This window comes from Aythya marila, assembly GCF_965140915.1.
Source record: "Aythya marila genome assembly, chromosome: 6".
In the NCBI taxonomy this organism is placed as follows: domain Eukaryota; kingdom Metazoa; phylum Chordata; class Aves; order Anseriformes; family Anatidae; genus Aythya; species Aythya marila.
This window is the reverse complement of record NC_139047.1, coordinates 3817871-3839140: the sequence shown is the minus strand read 5'-3', so window position 1 is coordinate 3839140 and position 21270 is coordinate 3817871. Positions and strand designations below refer to the sequence as shown.

The following is a 21270-nucleotide window of genomic DNA, read 5'->3' as shown; positions in this document are numbered from 1 at the left end:
ATCTCTTATCCTTTCCACAGGCATTTATTAAAATTAATATATGCTAACATATACCATCCAAAATATTTAGCTATAACGTATATTTTTATTTTTCATTGCAATAGGTTGCTGACTATATTCCACAACTGGCAAAGTTCAGCCCGGATTTGTGGGGTGTGTCACTTTGCACAGTGGATGGACAGAGGTATATTTTTAACTTGTAGATGTTGCATTTCAGTGATTTAAACTCTGAGACATACAGTGTTTCATGTTATTGTATCTCTTACTAAAAAAAAAAAGCTTTGTTGGAGTTGTTTAAGAAGTAAAAACTACATGGTCATTATTCTTGATTTTTTTTTTTCCAATTTCTTTGAAGCTGAATTATTTTTCAGTTTTTTAAAAATACCATTTAAATAGCATTTGTAACTACTATTTGGAGTAGGATTATATTGTTCTTTTGAGCTGACAATAAATTGATAAAGCTGAGGGTAATTTCAGTGATTACCAAAGGGCAAAATAGAGACAAAGCTTATGTGAAATTTGCAAAAAATCTTTATATCTTTATCTAATAGCATCCATGCCTTGAGTTACGTTTTGTGTTTTTTTTTTTTTTTTTTTTTTTGTAGGCCATGATTTTCTTAAAAGTTAGTAATAGTGGCATGGTGAGAACATTTAAATGCAGGAAAGGAATTACGATCACTGTACATCACTGAAAAATCTCAGATGTGTATTCTGTAAAAAGGAAGTATTCTCTAAGGGAAGCGCTGTACGAGTGTTTTCATGTGCCTCCTAAATGCATTCATTTTCTGAGTGAAGTGTTAGACTAATGTTTCAGCTTCCTACTTAAGTGGCTGATTTATAATGTATTGATAGTAAAATACCTCTAAAAGGGGGAAAAAAGTTGCCCTTTTTGATCTCTTGAATTAACGTTTTTCTTTGTTTTGGATATTACAACATATACTAATGGAAGCTTTTATAGTAGTAGCTTTTATAATGTTTAATATTGTCTAATGTTAGCTTTTGCAATGCCAAAATGTTTCCGTGAATTTCTTTGAACACTTCTCAAGTTTTCTGCAAAGAAAAGAAGCAAATGCACTTCTGATTTTGACATCAGACAAGCGGTGTCTGGGAGCCTTTTGTTCTAAAAGGGGCTTATGCTGCTTGTTTGAGTCATTCTTCTGAGCAGTCTGAATTAGGTGTTGAAAGTAAACTTTCCAAAAGATGGTATTTCATGATTGCAATAAAATACCCATGCCAGTATCAAAGGGAATATGTGTCCAGCCATTCTACTTCTGCCCTTGAATTCCAAAACTGATCTGGCTCTCATCTTTGTTTTGATATCCATCAATATGTACAGGGACTATATTCAGATTGACTGTACTCTATTGAATAAATGTGGTACTAGAGTTCTGAGGTGACTTTTGCTCTGGTACAAACCCATTTCTTAATTTGCTTTTATTTTGCTATATCTGTAATAATAGCCAACAAGTGACTTTGCCGTGTTCAGTTTATGGAGGCAATTGTTAAAACCCAAACCTTTTTTTGTTCTGCTTTTTAGGATGTAGTTTACATAATAATCTGTTTCTTGGTGGCTGTTCCTGTTACCGGTCCTGTTATGTTGAAGAATAAATGAAGCATTTCATATTGCACTTGCCACAGATAGCAAACAGGAGATTTTAAGCATCTTCATCTGTGTTTTTTCTCAGGCATTCAGTTGGAGATACCAAAGTTCCTTTTTGTCTTCAGTCCTGTGTAAAGCCTTTGAAATATGCTATTGCTGTTAACGATCTTGGCACAGAGTACGTGCACAGATATGTCGGTAAAGAGCCTAGTGGATTAAGATTCAACAAATTGTTCCTGAATGAAGATGGTAAGAGTTACATAACATTTAATAATGCAAATACTCAGTTTCAGAAAATTACAAAACAGGCTACCCATCTTTCTCAGTCTTTTCATTTTACTCTATCCTCTTAGGTCTTACCAGGGGATACTGTCTCCAAATATTTCACTCAATTTTGCCTAATGCTAGTAAAATATGCTGAATTCGGCCAGTTGGCTAATATCTAGCTGTTCGGGGAAAAAAAGGATTTTGATAATGAAGGTATTTGAAATGTATGCTTATAATCGTGCTTTCATTTAGTTGAGTTGATAGCAAGTGTTCTTCAAACATGCCTTTATGCCTTCTGTAAAATGGTGGTGGAAAAAATCAAAGATCTAAATAGATTTAAAAGAAATCTGTATACCGCTTCGCTTGCCTTCTCAGTGCTGTGAGAAGCAGGTGCTGGTGCCAAATGCTAGAGCTGGCCAGTTTCCAGAAGTGAAAGTGAGCACACCCTCCCATGGAATATTCTAAGTGGAATTTGGCTAGTGATTCAAAATAATATATATATGTATTTATATTTTTTTTGTGACAGGGATGCTTAATAGGAATTTCTTGTATAGTGCTTACGTAGATTTCTTTTTTATATTGTATTAGTAATCAGGCACAAAAATGCAGTTTTGGAAGACATTATGGTGAAAATCTGAGAAAGATGACTCATGTAGCCCTAGAGGAAGTGCTGGATGTTATCTCTGAAACACAAACGCTGCTTCTAGCAGATCTGCCACTAAAAGCACAGCCAATGTTTCTGTTGCCATGGTACTCCAATTAATATTTGATTAATAGCGTATTTTTGTCAAGGACTGTATTGAATTCTGACTTTCACTGCAAATATTAATACAGATATTCACAAATTATAATGCATAATTATATTTAGACATACCTTGAAATCCCTTTTCCCAACCTTGTGCATCAGATAAATTTTGACAGTTCATTTCTTCTTTTTAGCATGTTAGTGATACTCACGGTAGTATTTCATTAGCACTTCCCAAGAGGGAATTCAGGCTTGTTGGCCTTGTTCTGACTTTCCTAATAGTTCTCAAATAGTGTCATACAGTATGAAGAAGACTGCCTTTTATGTCCTAAGAAAGCTTTAATATTAAAAAAAAAAAAAAAGAAAAAGACTTAATCCAATTAAGTTTTTCCGTTTTTCATCTTAATAGAATGACAAAATCTAGTAGCTTTAATTTGCTTTTTATTACACTTCTTAAATTATGAGAGAAGGTGAATTGCTAGACTTGTTATATTACTGTTAGACTTCAGCAGCATTGGACTGTTGTGTAACAAGAGAATTGGCTCTAGTGAGAGTTTGACGGGTGTGCATGAAGTGAATAGAGAGGACTCATGCACATGATGTAACTTTTAATAAAGTCTGTGGCTGTGTGGCTGGGACAACACACATGAGAAGACGTGCTGGGTGAAAGGCTCTTAGAGCTGGTTCTCTACAGGCCTTAACCAGAAAGCAGAAGTCAGTCACAGGGAGAGGAAGGGAAGTCGTGCTTCTGGAAGTGAAAGAGACAGAGGGAAGAAAGGATTGCAATTCACAAGTAAACATGAAGTGTTGTCTGAAGTTTGGATATGCAGAGTGGTAGGTTTAACGTAACTTGGACTGGATCTGAAAATACAGAAGGTGTTCGTTTAATCCATTTGCTTTCTAATTACTCTGATATGGTGGGATTTCATGTTTGTAGCCAGGATTTATAAAGTGATCTGCAGCTATTTGGAAACTGCTTAGATCTGTCTGAAGCTTTTTTTTTTTAATGTAGTATATTGAAGGTTACTAAAATAGAGAGGTGCTGCATCTCTTTGTTTACCTTGCTTCTGTGTTAGACAAGCGCCTGCTGATGTCTCTTTCGGAAGGAAGCTGTCGTGATGAACTGTAGTGTGCATTAAAATGTCTGTTTGGTGCCCGTGTGGCAACTTCTGCTTTCTGTGCTCAACGACTGCGAGGCAGAGCCCTGCAAGTGAGCCCAGCGGTGGGCCAGCAAGGTCAGGAGAAGCGGCAGCGGGGAAGTGGAGTAACCTGAGCTGCCAAGGGAAAGGTCTGGGTCACACGTGGCGTGACGGCTGGGCAGGCTGCTGGAGCAGTCCTGCTGGGCGCCAGGCAGTCGGAGGTATAAAAAACACATCCCTTCTTCTCGAAGAGGGAGAAACACCTGTTAAATAGGTTTCCAGTCCCTGCGCTGATGGGTCTTGTGGACAAGTAGCTCCTTCCCGCAGCAAAAGCAGAGCTGTGTCTCAGAACAGCCCGTGTCCTGTTCGGAGGCCAGGAGGTGGGTTGTTCATGCACGAGGCAAATGACTCAGTGCTGGGCTTAGGGCATCCTAGTTGGAATTGAATGCTTCTTATGGCTTGCCCTTTTCATTAAGGGTAAGAAGATGAATTTACTCTGAAGTGTAATGAGATGATACAAGACAAGAGACTTGCAGGGAAGCCGTGTAACAGATGTTTTTTCAGTCTAAGCAAATCATTGCCTTTATTTGATTAGTGTGTGTGTTTAGTGATGTGTGCCAGTTAGCTTTCCAGAGCTCGCTATCTCTTTCTGAAGATAAGCAGATGAGTCTGCTCACCTCTTCGGCGCACTGTTGCAATTACACTGGCAGCCTTCATTCCTTCTCATTGTACAACGTGCAGTCCCTTTGCTGGTTGCATCCACAGAGAGGGAGCTCAGTAGTTGCTGCTGCTTTAGGAAGAGACCTGTGCGTGGCTTTGGTAAAAGCTAACGCAGTGTCTGAACCCTGAGACCAAAAAGCTCGATGCCATTCAGTGACACGCTGCAACACAAGTGAGGATTGAAGAGCTTTTTGGTCCCTAATGAGACGGAGCTCGGAAGCTATTGAAACGACGTGTTTTTCCTTCTCAAATGCGGTTTTAATCAAAAGGCAAATATTTTTGACCCAGGTCACTGGTATTACTGATAGGAGTAGAACAGGATGCGTGGTGTATGCAGATCTCAAATACAATCGGATGAATGAAAATGAGGACAATTCACAGGTTGATTGCAGACCTGGAGACTGGCCCAGACGGCTTCAGAAACAGGACATAGGCTAAGTTTATATCTTAGGGGAGCTTCACGTTTTTTGGACATAAGTTAAACTTGTTTGGGGAAAAAAAAATCTTTTTAATACTGACTTTCAGAAAAGTACTAAAACAACCTCGATTATTTTTTTGGAGATTATTCTGATAGTCAGGGGTGGCCAAGTGCCATTGACCCTGACCCAGTGTAAATCTCATGGGAAAACAGTTTGTGTGTGTACATGCAGTGTATTGCATCAATCTCTAGGAAGCAATTATCAAGCTCCTTTAGTGTGTATTAACAAAAGTGAATGCTTCGTATTTCTAATGGATTTTTTTTTTCCAAATTTGGAGATAAATTCTTCCTTTTATTTGCTTTAAACCTGTTGCAGTATCGAAGTAGTGAAAACTGACTCTTTCAGACACTAGAACCCTTAAAGAGCAACATCCTAGTTAAATGGTACAGCAAAAGTGTTAGTTTAAAAAAAGGAAGGAAATCTGTAGGAGGTAGATGTTGATGAATGAAAACTACTCGTTAAGAAAAGCAGACAACTGATAAGGATTTTTTTTTTTAATGGTGATTCTTCCAGTGGGAATGCAGAAATACTGTTGATATGGAGATTAGTGATAAAAAGATGTAAGCATAGCAGGTGTAAGCTAACTGTAAAATGTTAAATCTTGGTGAGGATGAGTAAAGCGATGTTTGTATTTCACAAGAAGCCAATAGAAACCTCTGTTTCTTGAAAAGAACCAAGTTTTTGTGTTTAAGTACAGCAATAAGGAAATTCAAGATTTGGGATTTTTTTTTAAGTAACTGTTGAACATTTTAAATTACTCAGACTTGGTAAGTTGGAGAAAAATTGGAAAGTCCCTTGGGGGTTGTTCTGCTTGCAGATGTTGCATTTATCAAATCTTGGATCAATGCAGAGGATTCAAAATTTTCAAGAAAAGACATTGCCAGTCTGGTTCTTTTACTGGGTTGTTAAGGAGCGTTAGGCTGAGCGTGTGCTAAGCTTTAAAGTGCTTTGCTCAGAATTACAAAAAACTTAAACTATTTTTAGTGTTACAATTTAGGATTATATAGTTTAGGACTATATTCTATCATCATTGTTTCAAGTCATATATTTCACATTTATCGTTTTTCACTGAAACACCTGTTTCTGATTGACAGTTGTGTCCTGGGATAGATTTGTAATTGAAAACTTTTATTTCACAGACAGGCCTCATAACCCTATGGTGAATGCTGGAGCAATTGTGATCACATCTTTAATCAAGGTAAAAAATTAACTTCTAGTTTCTCTAAGAATATTTTAATAGAATGTAGAAAAGTATCATGTTTTTGTTGCATGTGTTGGAATATTGGATGGCAGGATTAGCAGGTAGACCAGCTGTAGTGTTTTCTAAGTAGTAACACTCCCAAACGAAGGCAGTATTAGACTAACAGTTCTTCAAAGAAGTAACAGTGCAGATGAAAAACTTTATTAATAGTGTTTTTAGTTTTATTTTGTTTCCTTCTTTAACTGCATAACAATTTATATACTCTTGAGAGAATTGCCTGGTATTCAATGTTAAGAGTATGTCCTCACAAATATGCTTTATAGCACTCAAGTATGTTTCTGAATGTCTAATGCTTATATAGCACAAACTTACAATAATATTTCTTGCTGTGCAGAAGAAATAGAAGATCCTGTAATTTATGTGAGCAATGTAGTTATATTCCCACGTCAGTCTTAATTCTAAATTTGTCTACTATTAACATACTGCACGACTGAATTACATTGAACTTTTGGGATGTAGTTTCGTTAAATGTGCTTTCTCAAATGTGTTTAGAAACTGTTGCCTCTATTTTGCTGAGTAAACTGGAAGCTGAATAAAGACTTAGCGTCTTTAGCCCATGATGTTGTGACTTCTGGAAAGCAGTGTTTTCTTTGTCATTAGAATAACTGTGCATCTCTTGAAGTTGTAAATGGTGGAAATTTCATGTAATGCTAAAGTTTACCAGCTACTTTACTTGTTTTTTCTGCCTTTTGTTTTTATAGCCACTGATACGAAAAGTATTTGTAGAATTCAGGATTCCTGCTTAGAGTTCTGGGGAACATGTCGGTCCCCCCGAGTTCTGAAGTAGGAAACTTAATGCTGTTACTGAGAGATCTGAAAATCTTGTTTACAGCCTTTGTCTTGGTTATGTTTCACAGTTCATTAGCTACAGTGTGTTTCCTACCTCTTCTTTCCAAATTGTTGATTTTAAAATTACTTAGATCATGATTTTTCTGTTATTTTATATTTGAAGAAGGTGTAAGAACTCCTGCTTAAAGACATTTATCTTTAATAGCTGTAGGTGAAAGAAAATGGCCTTAAGTATGACAGGTAAATTTACTCGCGTTTAATATTTTTTAAAGGTTGACTGAGCATTGAAATTCACTTGGCTAATAGTGAATTTTAAAATCTGACTTTACACACTTGTCAAAATGTTAGACGTACTAGAACATGTCCTATTGGTCGTAAGGCAAAACACGAGCATGTGCCTCTTGCAGAAGGCACATAGTTCTTGATAAATGGTTTACTTGTAAATAGACAAAACGGTTTTGTTTACTGCATGTAATTGTGATATCTGTTAGCAGGTTGGGGGGTTGTTTTTGCAGGGTGGGCTTTGTGTTTTTTTTCTTTTTTCTGTAATGTTCTTATGAAGAGTATTGCACTGCACCGATGTCTTTGCATGTGGTAACTGCACGTCTAATGGACGCATATCACACTTATCACTTCATTATTTGTTTTCACTATGATTACAATGTAGATATCCATGTAATACTTTCACTAAGATACCATTTATCATTTGAATAACTAACCAAACTAAACATACCATTCTGAGGAGAGCTACATAGAGGGCTACGGAAATGAATAGCTATATTTTTTTATGGAAAAATACAGCTATTTATTTACAGCTATCTCACGGTTTGTGAAATAACTTCCTTACAATCTGCAAGTTAGCAACATTCCTCCTAACTATACAGTGAGTTAAGAAATTCAAGTTTGTATCGGATCTAATCTGACTTACCCTTTTTTTCCTGGAAAAGGTGTCTGCATTAACCTGTTGTTCTGCCCTCAGTTCCTCTGAATTCCTTCTATTTTGTTTAAGATGTTACTTACATATGTGGACTCTGTTTGGCTTGTGGAGTCCAAGAAAACTAAAGGGTCATTAAATATGGTTGAATTTCTCCTGTATGCCAGGTTTATCTAATGATAGCATGCTGATAGCTATGGAGAGACTGTTGCTGTATTTCAGTGTTCAGAATGCTGTTACCTCCTTGGAGATACGTTTGCTGTTTTATCTCTTTCTGAGAAACTGATAAAAGAAGTCTTGCAAAACCTACACCCGTTACACTGTGCAGGACTCAGCAGCTGTTAGCATGCATGATTTTGTACGTAACTGCCCTTAAAATCTGACATCAGTGATGATTATTTGTGGATAAGAGATGAAGCTTGGAGTAATCCTTTTTTTTTTGTTTGTCAGAATATGTAATGTTTCAGTGCTTTAGGGGGGAGAAACAGTTCTTAGGGTCCCGAATCCAGCTTTGACTGCAGTAAGAATTAGGTGTTCACACCTTAGAACGGAGACAGCACAGACCTAAACTGTAAAGTTTAATACTTGCTATTCATAGTAGTAAAAAAACAAACAAAACCAACCAAACAAACAAACCTGCATATAAAGTTTTATGTTTATTTAGCTTAGGCATGAGTAATGATATACTTTCACCTGCTTATATGATTCTCCTGCTGTGCTTGGACCTGCTGTGCATTGAGACTTTGGTGCCTTAACCGATGGATCTGTTCTAACCATACCTGCATTGCACTCCACAGACTGCTTAAAGCACATATTTAGCATAAAAATCCTTTAGCAAGAGGAAATACCGTGGGCTGATTTTTAATTAAAATTTGAAAAAGCCCTGAGAACCCTTTTGCGTGTTTGTTATTGTACAGCCATTTGCCTTTATTACTAGTCAACAATTACTTCAAAATTGTTGTAACAATTGTTGTAACGATATAACTTATCAAATGAGAACAGTAGTGGCAATTACACGAGTTGATGTGAAGAAATGATATTAGAATCAAATGATAAAATCTTGCAGGTCTCCAAGGAAATAGAGGTGCCTGAAACAAGAGGATGCAGCTGCTGGACAGACGTAGCACAGATGGGTGCTCTGTGACCACCTAGCTCTCTGCAAATCACAGTGACTGGGAAGTCTTTATTACTTTCAGCGTAGATGGGAGTTTTAATGCTTTGGTTTCTTGTTCTTTCTGAAACTTGAAACTCAATCCTCAAAGTGCATCCCGTCCAGAAGACGAGTGGTGGCGTGTCCGCTTAGCCATGGCTGGCAACGGGGCAGCAGTGCAGCCAAGATGGAGAGGAAGGGCTCAGGGTGAGACATGTAGAAGGTGGCACGTGGCTGTGCGAGGAATTACGAGGCATCTTAAGTAACTTTTTATTGTTAAGTGCCAAGATTGTGTCCGTAGATGAAAGCTTTCTGAGGGTAGCAGCAAAGGTTTGGGTGATGGTGGTGTATATAAATCCCTTGAGTGTTGACATGTTCGTGCAGGATCTGTTTACATAGCCAGGGAAGACAGATGCCAAGGCTCTGTGGAGCACTCTGTGCTGATGAACTAATGTGAGGGGCACTTAGATGTGCTCGGGGCACAGCAGTGTTCACAGCCTCTGCAAGAAAGTTTGGTATAGGTGAAGACGAAAATGCTGGTTTTGTTGACCCTGAAAAAAATCTGAACTAGTAAAGCTTCGCTTAAGCATAAAAAGCAGAGCGTGATTCTGTGATTCATACTTCAGAGCATGCGAAATACACCAGTAAGCCTGAGCGATGTAAAAACCTGCCCAGCTGCTCTGGGGGTCTGTTCGCTGCCAGGGTGCGGTTATTAGGAAGCTTACACAATCTGGATTGAACCCCTGAGGGGAAAAAGATAGACGTTTCTCAATGGGCTTTTATTTAATAATATAGTTAAAATAAATAGTCCAGGTTTAGCTTAACTGCTGTCTGCTTCTTGCTCCAGTTAGCCCGATGTGTACGTGTACATGCACACCACTTAAAAAGGTGTGTTGGCACTGTGATCCTCATCGTGAGATACTTGTATTTATTTGGGAGAAGTTTCCTCTCTTCCTGGATATTTCATTGTCTTGTAGTAACTAACGTGGAGTAGAACATCCATTCACATCATTCTCTGCTTTTTGTTACAACTCAAATGTGTTACATGTTACTTGGCCTAGAACACCTGGTAGAGCAGTATGTGGCAGTTAATGTAAAAACTCTTTCCTTGCCCTGTAACATAGTTAGGACTCCTTTCCTCAGTGCTTTCCTCACAATATAGTGTTAAGTTATACATGTACCTTTAAAAGTTCTAGGCATTTATTTTTATTAATAATCATCTTCTCTTTTAAGTCTCGTGATCCAGATATTCTTATTAGTTTGGATTCAAAACTGGAAAAATAATTTAACAAGAGACACATGGTAAGAGCTTCTGTGGTCTAATTGTATAAACATGATATGTTGATCAGTGAAAAGTGGCTAACAGCAACCACTTTTCTAATAACTATTGCTTAATTTTGTTGTTGCAAGCTCTGGTAGGTATCCATGTGTCTCCCTGTACATATAGGCATGCAACTTAAGCAATTGCTTTGTATTTTTCCAGTAGAAATACAAATAATAGAAATGCCTTCTCTAAATAAGAGAAAGATCGCTAAGAACCTGTCACAGTCAAAAAAAAAAAAAAAAAAAAAAAAAGTTAAAAAATAAAATAAAATAAAATTTGATAGACTTCCACTGTGGTTTTGAGGGTTTACCAAATTGTCTTTTGCAAGTTTGAATCTTCTGTCTCTCAAACTGCTTCAATCTTAACATTTTCAGTTTCATTTTGTACTCATTTAGAGATGTTTTTCCATATGTATATACACACAAGCATGTGTACAGTCAGTGTGTATATGAGCATATGTCCCCAGAAATGCAGTAAGTGTTTGTGCAGTTAGTGCATGGAATGCTCAATGTCCTAGACAGGGCAATTGCATCACAGCTGATGAGAAAAAGAAAAGCAAAAGGTATTGTCCAGGTGCTCCCAGCCTCATAAGCTTACACAATCAAGCTAAAAATAAGAAGCACTTGCAGGAACAGAAGTTTTTTTGTCTATATTTGTTTAAATTATTACAGAAAAGTTGCTCAGTATTCTGTTAAGATTTTATATCTACGCTTAGCTTTTCATTGTAGAACATGCATTATCTTTGTCTCCAGATGTTTAGAAGGAGGGAGGCGTACATCTGTAAGGGGCTGAAACAGGGACACTAATGCCATGCTTTTTGAATCCTGTGAATGGAAGCAATGTTTACTGTGTTAGTTATGCCTTATGTTAAATCCCTACTGAAGTCTTGGTCATGCAATTACTCAGGCAAATGTTTTAGGTATTATGAGCAGTCTACTTTCTGTAACAATGCTCTTCTTTGGTGTAAAGTACCTATGGAAGTGTGTAGAGCATCAATGACTTAAAAAGGCATCGTCTGAGTTAGTATACAGAAGATTTTCTTCCCAAAATATGAGAGCAGATGCAACTGTTAAACCTTTTTTAATAAGAAGTTGATATGGAACAAGTTTGCATTGGGTCTTCTGCCCACCAATTTTATATACTGCTAGAAAAGCCATTTTTTTCGTTGAAGGGCAAGGAATTTTTTTTCAACTGGGCAAAAAAAAGTGAAGTATAATGTATTTATATTTTTGCAGAAAGCATGATCCCTTTCTCCCTCTTTCTTTTTTTTAACAAAAGAACTTGTTTCAATTTATTATGTCTAACCATACGATTATCAATGCAGCATCCCATAACTAATGCTGACCCACTTTCCCAGAAAAGATGTTCATTGTGCATTTGAAAGGTTTGAAAAGGTTTTTGTGGTTTAAATGTTGTTACATATTTTACAGCATTAGGATCTATGGAATATTTTGACAACTGCAACAGTTCAATGAAGTTGGTAATTTCTTCTTTTAATTATTTTTCATTGAACAGATTTGGAGTTAAATTCTTAAGGCTTGTGTTCTGGTATTATACAGGAACATTTTGATGAAATGTAGCATATTTTTTTAATCTTATTATGAAATAGCTAGAGATTATTGACTTTAAGGTTATTAGCTTTTAATTGTAAGGTAACCACGGCTGTGTAGTTCTGTCAAAACAGTCTGGTGTTCCTTGCAGCTAGTGATCGTACGTGTATGACTGCACATCTTCTTGTAGATGAGCTGATGCATGGGCTTCAGGGATTACCTGCAACACCCTAATCCACGTAGAGTGGGAAATGAGACTGGCTTTACGCATTTCAATAAGTAAAATACTGGTTGACAGAAAGCTTCATTTTTTTTTCACTTTTTCCCTGTTCCCATACTAAACATTGTGCAAGTTTTGAATACTTGAATACATTTTTTGAAACTTGAATAGTTTGCTAACAGAATGTTATAGCTAAATAAAGTATATTTAATACTAAAATTACTCATAAAAACATCTGCAGATGTATTGTTTCCACTTGTATATGTAATGCCATAGTTTTTTAAACTTCCTAAGATGATGCTACTTGGCTACTTCAAAAAACTAGCTCAATCCCCCTCCCCCCCCAGTCGACCATGCACTTTTTCTTAAATCTCCCACCCTTATTTCAATATCTTGCTATAGGAATTCGTGAAAGGTTGCCTGTCAGATAACAATAAAGAATCAATACATCCTTAACTGGCAGCTGCTAAATTTGAGACTGTTCTTAAAAGGAAAAAAAGAAAAGCCCCAAATAACACCCCTCACACCCACACCACAATCCTCTCCCCAGAGGAAAAAAAAACAAGAGCAAAGCAAACAACCCCTTGATCCTAAGAATTAATGTCCCAGCATCCTTATTATTTTGTTTAATATTTTACTTTATGTTGTTAGCAAAGTGATGTACTGTCCTGTATGATGTGAAATTATATTTTTTTCTGTTTACTTTTTAATAGGTAGGACATTAATCAGCTATTAAATCAGATACTTTTGATTAAATGCAATTATTTTCATAGTAAGTGGTAGCACTTTATTTGAAGTCCAAATTCTTAGTATGGGCACTAGCCATGGAAAATATTTTAGCCTCAGTAGCCTGAATTTTGCTATGCTCAGCTCTATGGGTAATGTAAGACTACCTATTGTTACTAATCTATGTAAAGTTAGTGTTTTCATTGTAATTATCCTGATTGTAGCTATTTTTGTATTTTTTTTTGCTTTAACTACTACTTTTACTTGTATTAAACACGTAAAGTTGAGTAGAAAGTGCTTAAAATAAAGCATACCTTTTTCAGTTTAAGTTTATGTTCACCATGCAGGTGTTTGATAACTCTTAAAGGATCGTTTTACTTAAATGATAGTTAAAGACTTACTTAACACTAATTTTTCATTTATATATTAAATGATTGTAGTACCTTATTCTTAATTAGCTTCATACCTTAGTTATATGCAATAAAAGTCCTATAGATGTTAAGTGAACTTATTTGTTTCTTATGTTAACATTTTTGTAAATTATTTTTTCTTTTCTTGCAGCAAGGAGCAAATAATGCAGAAAAATTTGACTACGTAAGTGAACTGATACTCCTTTCTTCTAACTAAAATGAGTGATTGTAGTCTCAACATGCAAAAGAACTGCATGTGAAGTGTTAGTCCTTCTTAAATCTGTGTTTGGTTGTTTAAACATCCAGTGATTTGGATTGCATTTGCGAAATGTTGTTGCAAGATAGGTCTTAGGGTAAGGCTGGGCTGAAAGTTGATCAGTTACAACTTTATGTTGGAAAATGTTAGCATGCCTTTTTTCTCCCTTCTGTCTGTCTTTAACAGGTGATGCAATTCATGAATAAAATGGCTGGTAATGAATATGTTGGATTCAGTAATGCTACGTGAGTATTTTCCTATACTTAACAAAGTTAGGTGAAAAATACCTCCACTGACAGTTGGCACTATGAGTTTAGAGCAGTGTTTGGTTACTTAAAATGGAAACTGTAATTTCATCCCTGATGTCATAGGGTCTATCTTTGGCTTAAAATTATCAAGAAATAAAGTTGTGCGTGTCTCTGGATATCATCACTATGGCTGTATCTGACATGGAAGTGTTCGTTTTCTCTTTGAAATGTCATTATTCTGTCGCAGTGCTGTGATGCTATGGCTCTGAGAGCTGTAAGTGCAACTCTTACCTTCTGGGCATTCATATTAAAAATTAAAGCGTGCATGCTAATGGTTGTGTATCAAATGTTGAGAAAGCAAACTTTGTACAGTTGGAACTCTTCATGCTTTTTATGTGCTTTATTTACATTCTTTTTTAAAATAATTCCCCCGTTTCCCCAGTGAACTCAATATGTAGCATTTCGGAAATCTTGAGAGCTTTTTGAGGCAGCATTGTGAAAAATTGTAAAGATTCCACGCAGAGTAGCATGCAGGGTGCTAGTTGGCATGCACATGGAGAGAAGCAGCAGGTGCTTTTCCTGCGTGTTGTTTGCATCAAAGTGCTTGCCATGGAAGGTACTAGCTCTCACTGCGACTCTTGTCTTTCTATATAAACGTAATAGAATAACCAGGTAGGAGAGAATTACCTGTCTTTGTATCCGTACATATTCCTTCTTTAGCTTTCATCCTTAACTTAATCATCACGGTGAACAGTGCAGATGTCAGTCTGGTCATGGCTGTAATGTGATCCTTGAGTTCCTCTCTAGTTTGGTCCACGTTGTCAGTGAATGACCCTTTCACTACAGCTTATTGTCAGATGTTTCATCCTGCCACTACCTGTTCAAGAGTGCTTCTGAGAGTAGGATCTTGTGCTTCTTTCTTACCTGCAAGTCAGCTTGTGTAGGTATAGGTAAACTGGTACTATACATATGCAGCTGTTGAAGCTTGACTCCAACTTAATTCACTCCAACAGGGTGTACTGGGGTGAGCTTTTATGGCAATTTGTTCTGTTAATAGAATGTTTGTGTTAAGAAGTAATGTGTCCTTCATGTGCAGTTTTATTGAGTTACATCATGCTTCTCTGAACTTCAACACTTCTGAAAGCTTGATCTCTCTTCTTTTGTTATTCATTTCAAGGTTCCAGTCCGAGAGAGAGAGTGGAGATAGAAACTTTGCAATTGGCTACTACTTGAAAGAAAAAAAGGTGGATCTCTTTTGTTTATTGTATTTTGAAGGTTGAGGGCTTTTCATAGTCTATCAGTATTCTTAGTTTCTTTCACTTGATGTTCAGAATGACACAATTTTTTGTAATATTTTATGTGCGTTGTATTCAAAGTGCCCTGTCTCATTTAGGGTGTGAATACATGTGTCATTTTAGTTGGATACTTGTAACCTTATTTCTGTATCATAGGGCAAATAAATTATCATGGCTAAAATATATAATCTGTGCTGTACAGATAATTTTTTAAGATTCTAGATGCATTTTGCTACTCAGTGATTTAAAGCTGTTCAAAGCTGTACCAAAAATATTTTAATACCTAGCTTTGTTGACTTCATATTATTGTTATTTTTCAATGAGGAATGATTTTTTTCTACTTGCTACATTAGAATAAGTGTTTAAGATCTGCCTATTGTTTCATATGCTGATAAGAATATGGTTTAATTTTGTCTCAGTGTGCAACTTTACCTAAAGATTTATTATTATTATTTTTTTCCTTCATTCAGTGCTTTCCGGAAGGCACAGATATGGTTGCTATCCTAGACTTCTATTTTCAGGTAATTAACTCTAAAATTGAGACTTAGATTGGATTTGGGATTACTGTTATAAACAATAGAAGCTGATTTATTCATAAAAAGGTTTTAATGGCTTATAATTACATTTGTCATCATCAGTTTAAACTGTTTGGAAATGAATGATGTACAATTAATGTATACAGACTTGCTTTTGTTTAGGTGATGTACTTAAGTGTCTTTATTGTTAATGCAAACTAGCAAATGTTTTTAAAGCATGAGTAGTTCAGAAGCTTGTTCTGTCCTGTGTTATTTCAATTAGTTTAAAATATTTCTGCTGCTTCGAGTTGCTGCTCTTTATTGTACTGTGGAGGACGTTGAACTCTGACATAACTAGAATAGCATTTGCATGTCCTATTGTAAGTTTAAGTGCAGTGTCATAAATGAAATAACATGAATATCTCTTCCTTTCTGAACTTGGACTTCTTACTTTTGAGTAAAACAAAGAATCTAGTCAAATGCATTCTTCCTTCCCCCATGTTATTTTCCTCTCTTCAGCTAATTATTTGCAACTGTCACAAAACAAGAACTTGGCAAGTGTGAGGTATTTCGTCAGTAAGGCTTTCCTTAAAAAGAAAAAAAATCACAATTCACTGTTGCATGTAGTTCTCGAGCCAGTTCAAGTTGTGTTACTGAGCCAGTCTGCCTGGGGAAGTGTTTAAAAAAAAAAAAAAAAAGGTTCTCAAAAGGAGTCTGGTTTTGATTTGTGATACTTGTTCTTGCCTGTGCAAGTTAGGAACTGTTTTTAAATGCATATTTTTATCTGAGTTTTGTATTGGGATATATCTGTTCCAGCCTTTAAAGTGAATGACTGTTTATGAACTGTGTATGTAAATTAAACTGTTGACTACTTATTAAGTTGGAAACTAGATACAAACTAATAGTCTACTTTGAACCGTTATCACAGAACAAACTGATTTTTTTCAAATTACTGTTTAAACATCCATTTTAAAACGTTTTCTGTCCCGCTACAAGTCCTAATATGCTTCTGAGTGCAAAGCTATTCATAAGTTAAGAAAGGCCAACACTAAGCTTTCTAATAAAGTTTTAATTTGGCTTTATTTTGAGCCCTAATTTCATGGGTCTGTCACTTTTCCTTACAAAATCCCCCTTGCCTCCCGTTATCTGAGAACGGGGTGAATGTATATTGAGTGGCAATTTGTTTTCTTCTCATTGCACAGAGCTTCTTTTTCTGCACTCAGATTATACTTTAAAGGCTACTTTTTCTCCTGTAATGCTCCTTCCTCACTAGTGTGACTGGGAACTTCCTAAGCAGTAATGAACTTGGTTTTATATTACCTTTGTAAAGTGAGGAAGAATTATGTAATTTTGCAGAACCAAGGTACAAAATGTAGGTGCTGAAAATGAGAACCTAGAAACGCTTTCTTCAAAGTAGGTGATATTCTGTAATGCTTCATCTGTTTAAAACACAGTTGCTATTTTAGATGCGTCTCAGACGTTCTCTTGATTTGCAACTCCAGTTGATTGGACTAGGATGTATTGAGTTTGGCAGCCGGAAAATAAGAATTCCAGGTAGTAACTACCCATGAAAACTTGGCTTAGGTAACTTCATGAAGTATCATGTAATGACTGTTTGGCAAATCAAAAGTACAAGCACTAGTTTGTTTACTTTTCAGAGTAGCATTTCAGCTTCAGGTTGAAACCAGCTTATCTTTTGGTTTCTGCAGAAATGAGGCAGCATCAGGTGATGGCATCACATCACATTTCCTGATGTGTCACCAAAGTATGTATAGTCTGTACTGAAGCAGGGATCCTGGGAGAGACAAACATGTGGTCATATCACTAATACATCATAAAGCATATATGAGACAAAGGTAAAGATAAGGCTGCATCAGCAGGAAGTGCTGGCATTAAGACTTGTATGTGCTAGGCTTTGCAGCTTTGAAATGTACTTTTCAATAAAAAAGAAAAGTGGTCTTCTAAGACTTTAAAAAAAAAAAAAAACACACAAAAAAAAATCAAATTGAAAAAAGTTAATTTATGTCTTTGCCATTTAAGCAGATGCAGAATACTGAGATCATTTTCCAGACCTCTTCCTTCCAAAACAACATAAGGGGGGTGGGGGGAGGAATCAAGCTGAGACACTAACCCATGCTGTCCCAAACTACTAAAAAGGCTTACAAACACTGTCACTGGGATCTTTATTTCTTTATAGTAAGAAGATTCAGACCATATTGATTGATGCTACTAGCATCATCTGTAAAAAATACTATGCTGCAAGTTATTTAATGAAATGTTATTTCTGTAGAGACGTTGTTGATCCTGCTATAGTGGACCTTACTGTGCTGGAGTTACCAGTTCTTACAACGTTAATTTCTTTTTCATAAGCTTTGCTCAATAGAAGTAACCTGTGAGTCAGCAAGTGTGATGGCAGCGACTCTGGCTAATGGTGGCTTTTGCCCAATCACCGGAGAAAGAGTCCTGAGTCCTGAAGCAGTCCGGAATACCTTGAGTTTAATGCATTCCTGTGGCATGTACGACTTCTCAGGGCAGTTTGCCTTCCATGTAAGTAGTTTTCAGATATTAATTAGAGCTGACTAGGAAGACTGATCTGTGCTGTTGCATTCCATCTTCAGGGGCTTGCTTGCCTGCTTTTGCAGGGCTGGGGGGGGGCATTATATGAATTGTTCAGGAATTGAAATACGATGTATGGGGAAAATACCTCCTGGAATCCATGGCACTACTTGTATGCAATACCTTGGAGTACATGAGTATGACCTCCCACTTCACGCTTGGGACTCCTTTTCACCCTGACACATACTTAAACCTTAAGAAAGGCTGTTGGTGAGAGAAACAGGGACTGATGCAGGTGTAACTGGAAGCAGCGTAACTGAAGGAATCCTGATGTATGGGAGTAGAAGATAGCAGGAAGCTTTTGCTAGCAGTTGCTTTTTCTTCTTTGACTCAGGCAGTTTCATAAATCGTCCTCATGTACTGTAAGTGGAAGCTGTGCACCACACGTAGCATGTTTCTGTGTCTGTCAGTACGTTTCTTTTATGCAAGTATTTAAACGTGCTGCAACTTGTATTTTCAGTGTGGTGTTCTTAGCATTTTCAATTTTCCTCATTGCAAACTTGTAAAATTGATTGTGGTGCTTTGTGTGACCTAAGAAATGACTGCTTACTGAAATATGGGGATAGGAGACATTAGTTCCTATTGGGAGAGGGGGAAGCACCAACTTTATCCGGAGTGTAAATAGCTGGGTTGTTTAATGACTTTATGGGCAGACTCTTCTGTTTTCTTGTTTGTTTACTTTTTCCATTAAATACTCATATAGCTTTGTACTAATGCCACTGTGCAAACTCTTCATGACAGACAAAGCATATACATTATTGCTTAGTCATAATTGCTTTATTACAACAGAGAGATTTGGATTATCTTCTTTGCTATATCACTGGCTTCTGTGTTACTGAGAGCAAATATCTTTGACCACATACCTCAGATAGCCATGAACTGTGGTTCAAGTTACTGTCTGCCTAAAAAGAAAGAGGTAGTAATGCTTTGTCAGCTTAAAGTGCTTTCCAGATCTACCACGTACAAATGCTGTGTAATGATCTTCAGTAAAATACATTGCATGCATGCAGAGGACAATGACTCTCTGCTTACTTTATAGGTTGGTCTTCCTGCAAAATCTGGAGTTGCTGGTGGGATTCTCCTGGTTGTTCCTAACGTTATGGGCTTGATGTGCTGGTCTCCTCCTTTGGACAAGATGGGCAACAGCGTTAAAGGAATCCATTTTTGTCATGTAAGCAGCATTGCCTTTTTTTCTTCTGCAGCTGGTGCTTACTGAGCTTCAGTTAGGATAGCTGAGCCCTCACTGGATTAAATAGTGATTCTTCATTCTTTCATATGTAGCGATTTCATCTGATCCCAGGGTGAGAGTCTGTGAAAAGACAAGAGGTTTACATTCTAGTAATAAACAGCTATAGCTTTGTCTATTGATTTGAAAGAGCTGTGGACAGTCTGACAGCAGTGTTAGAAACAGCAAAGATTTTATATAGTTTTTTTAAATGACAAATAAACATTCTTTGTGGGAGAGGAGAATTTTTTTTAAAAAAAGTGTCATTGTTCTTAGTCTCTGCTTAAATCAACCTTGCAATACTCATTAAGTAATGACAAACGGAAAACAAAACAAAGTTTCAAGAAAAGAGCAGGCTTTCTAGAGTCCCATAGGAAACTTTGGATTTTTAGTAATGCATTGGAAGTTGAAGGCAAACATCTTTGTTCTTTTTCCTCATTAGTAATAACAGTAAGGCTGCACCGATACTAGTTTGGATGGACTTCAGAACCTGGGGTGTAAATACTCGTATGAGTAGCCTTCACTTAGCTTATCCACAACAGCATGGGATTTACAGTGTGTAAGGTTTCAGTTTGGGGATGAGCAGCAATTACAACTTTCCATCCAGCTGTACAGTATGAAGAAGTTACCTGTTCTAGTCTAAATATTTTTAAACCTTTGATATGAAAGTCTTGTACTCGATACCTTGAATTATCAAGTCATTAAAAAAAAATGGTAGGTGAAAGAATTACTGCACTTACTGGTGTTAAAATGAGACCTAAAGCCTGATAGATGATCATGGCACACAAGTAACGTGAGTGTATTATTTTGTTTTTCAAATGTAGTAATATAGCCAAGCTTTACAATTACAAATTTTAATATAAAATTCAAACCAAATTCAGGTCCATTATGCCATACGTTTTCTTGTTTCATACTTTTGATGGAATTTTTGAGTTTCATATACTAGACCAGTCCATAGATACTCTGCAAATTGCTGTCTGTTCTTTGCTTTTTTAAAAAGTGAGTTTAATAGTGTTATTACAACTTACTTGTATCATTGTGTTATGTTCAAAGAGCCTTACAGACATTGGTACTAATTGATTGAATAAGCTTCTCTTACTGGTTTAAGTCTCTACGATATGATGTAGAACTTAAGTGCTAATAGTATTATATCATATGCACTTGACTACCATATATAGGAAATAACATATGTTATTTAAATATTTGCAGGATCTGGTTTCCTTGTGTAATTTCCATAATTACGATAACTTGAGACACTTTGCAAAAAAGCTTGATCCTCGCAGAGAAGGTGGTGATCAGCGGGTAAGTTGAAACTTTTTTAGTGAGTATTGCATGTAGACATCAGATGAAATACGGAGAGTCCATCTCTAAATGCAAAACTGCTCAATGACATGTATTCCATCAAAGTTTTCAGATAAACCAATCATGCACGTTATTAGTGGACACTTACCTGGGTGGACCACACAATGACAGGTTTTTTTGTATAGTAGAGTTTCATATTAGATTTGTAACTCTGTCTCATGCAAGGTCATCTCCCTCGCTAGAGTAAGTGTGTGGTACCTGATGTGAGTCACTAAGAGTTGCTGCTATGGTTGCCTTTTAATAAAAATGAAATAAAATTGACAAGCTGGGGAGCTTAGTCTTTTGTTCTGTGCTGCAATGCATGAGATGTATGTTCAGTCTTTTTTCACAGTGATATATCTCTGAGACCACGTTATTTGCCGAGTTGCACAGGCAGTGAGAGCAGGCCTTAGGTTGCTGTAGACCAGTGCCTGTTACTAAGGAAGTGGCATAAGCAGTC

The 21270-nt window shown here is 36.7% G+C and overlaps 1 protein-coding gene across 3 annotated transcripts in view; it reads left to right on the top strand.

Moving 5' to 3' along the window:
* Window positions 1-21270, top strand: part of GLS (glutaminase) — a 53567-nt gene that overhangs the window by 12507 nt on the left and 19790 nt on the right. For all 3 annotated transcript variants that reach the window (XM_082762836.1, XM_082762834.1, XM_082762835.1), the window contains 10 exons: window positions 105-184; window positions 1686-1849; window positions 6090-6148; window positions 13466-13498; window positions 13757-13815; window positions 14996-15062; window positions 15584-15634; window positions 17999-18175; window positions 19284-19415; window positions 20679-20771. In XM_082762836.1, coding sequence (XP_082618962.1) covers window positions 105-184; window positions 1686-1849; window positions 6090-6148; window positions 13466-13498; window positions 13757-13815; window positions 14996-15062; window positions 15584-15634; window positions 17999-18175; window positions 19284-19415; window positions 20679-20771 — 915 coding nt within the window. The remainder of the gene's footprint in view (window positions 1-104; window positions 185-1685; window positions 1850-6089; window positions 6149-13465; window positions 13499-13756; window positions 13816-14995; window positions 15063-15583; window positions 15635-17998; window positions 18176-19283; window positions 19416-20678; window positions 20772-21270) is intronic.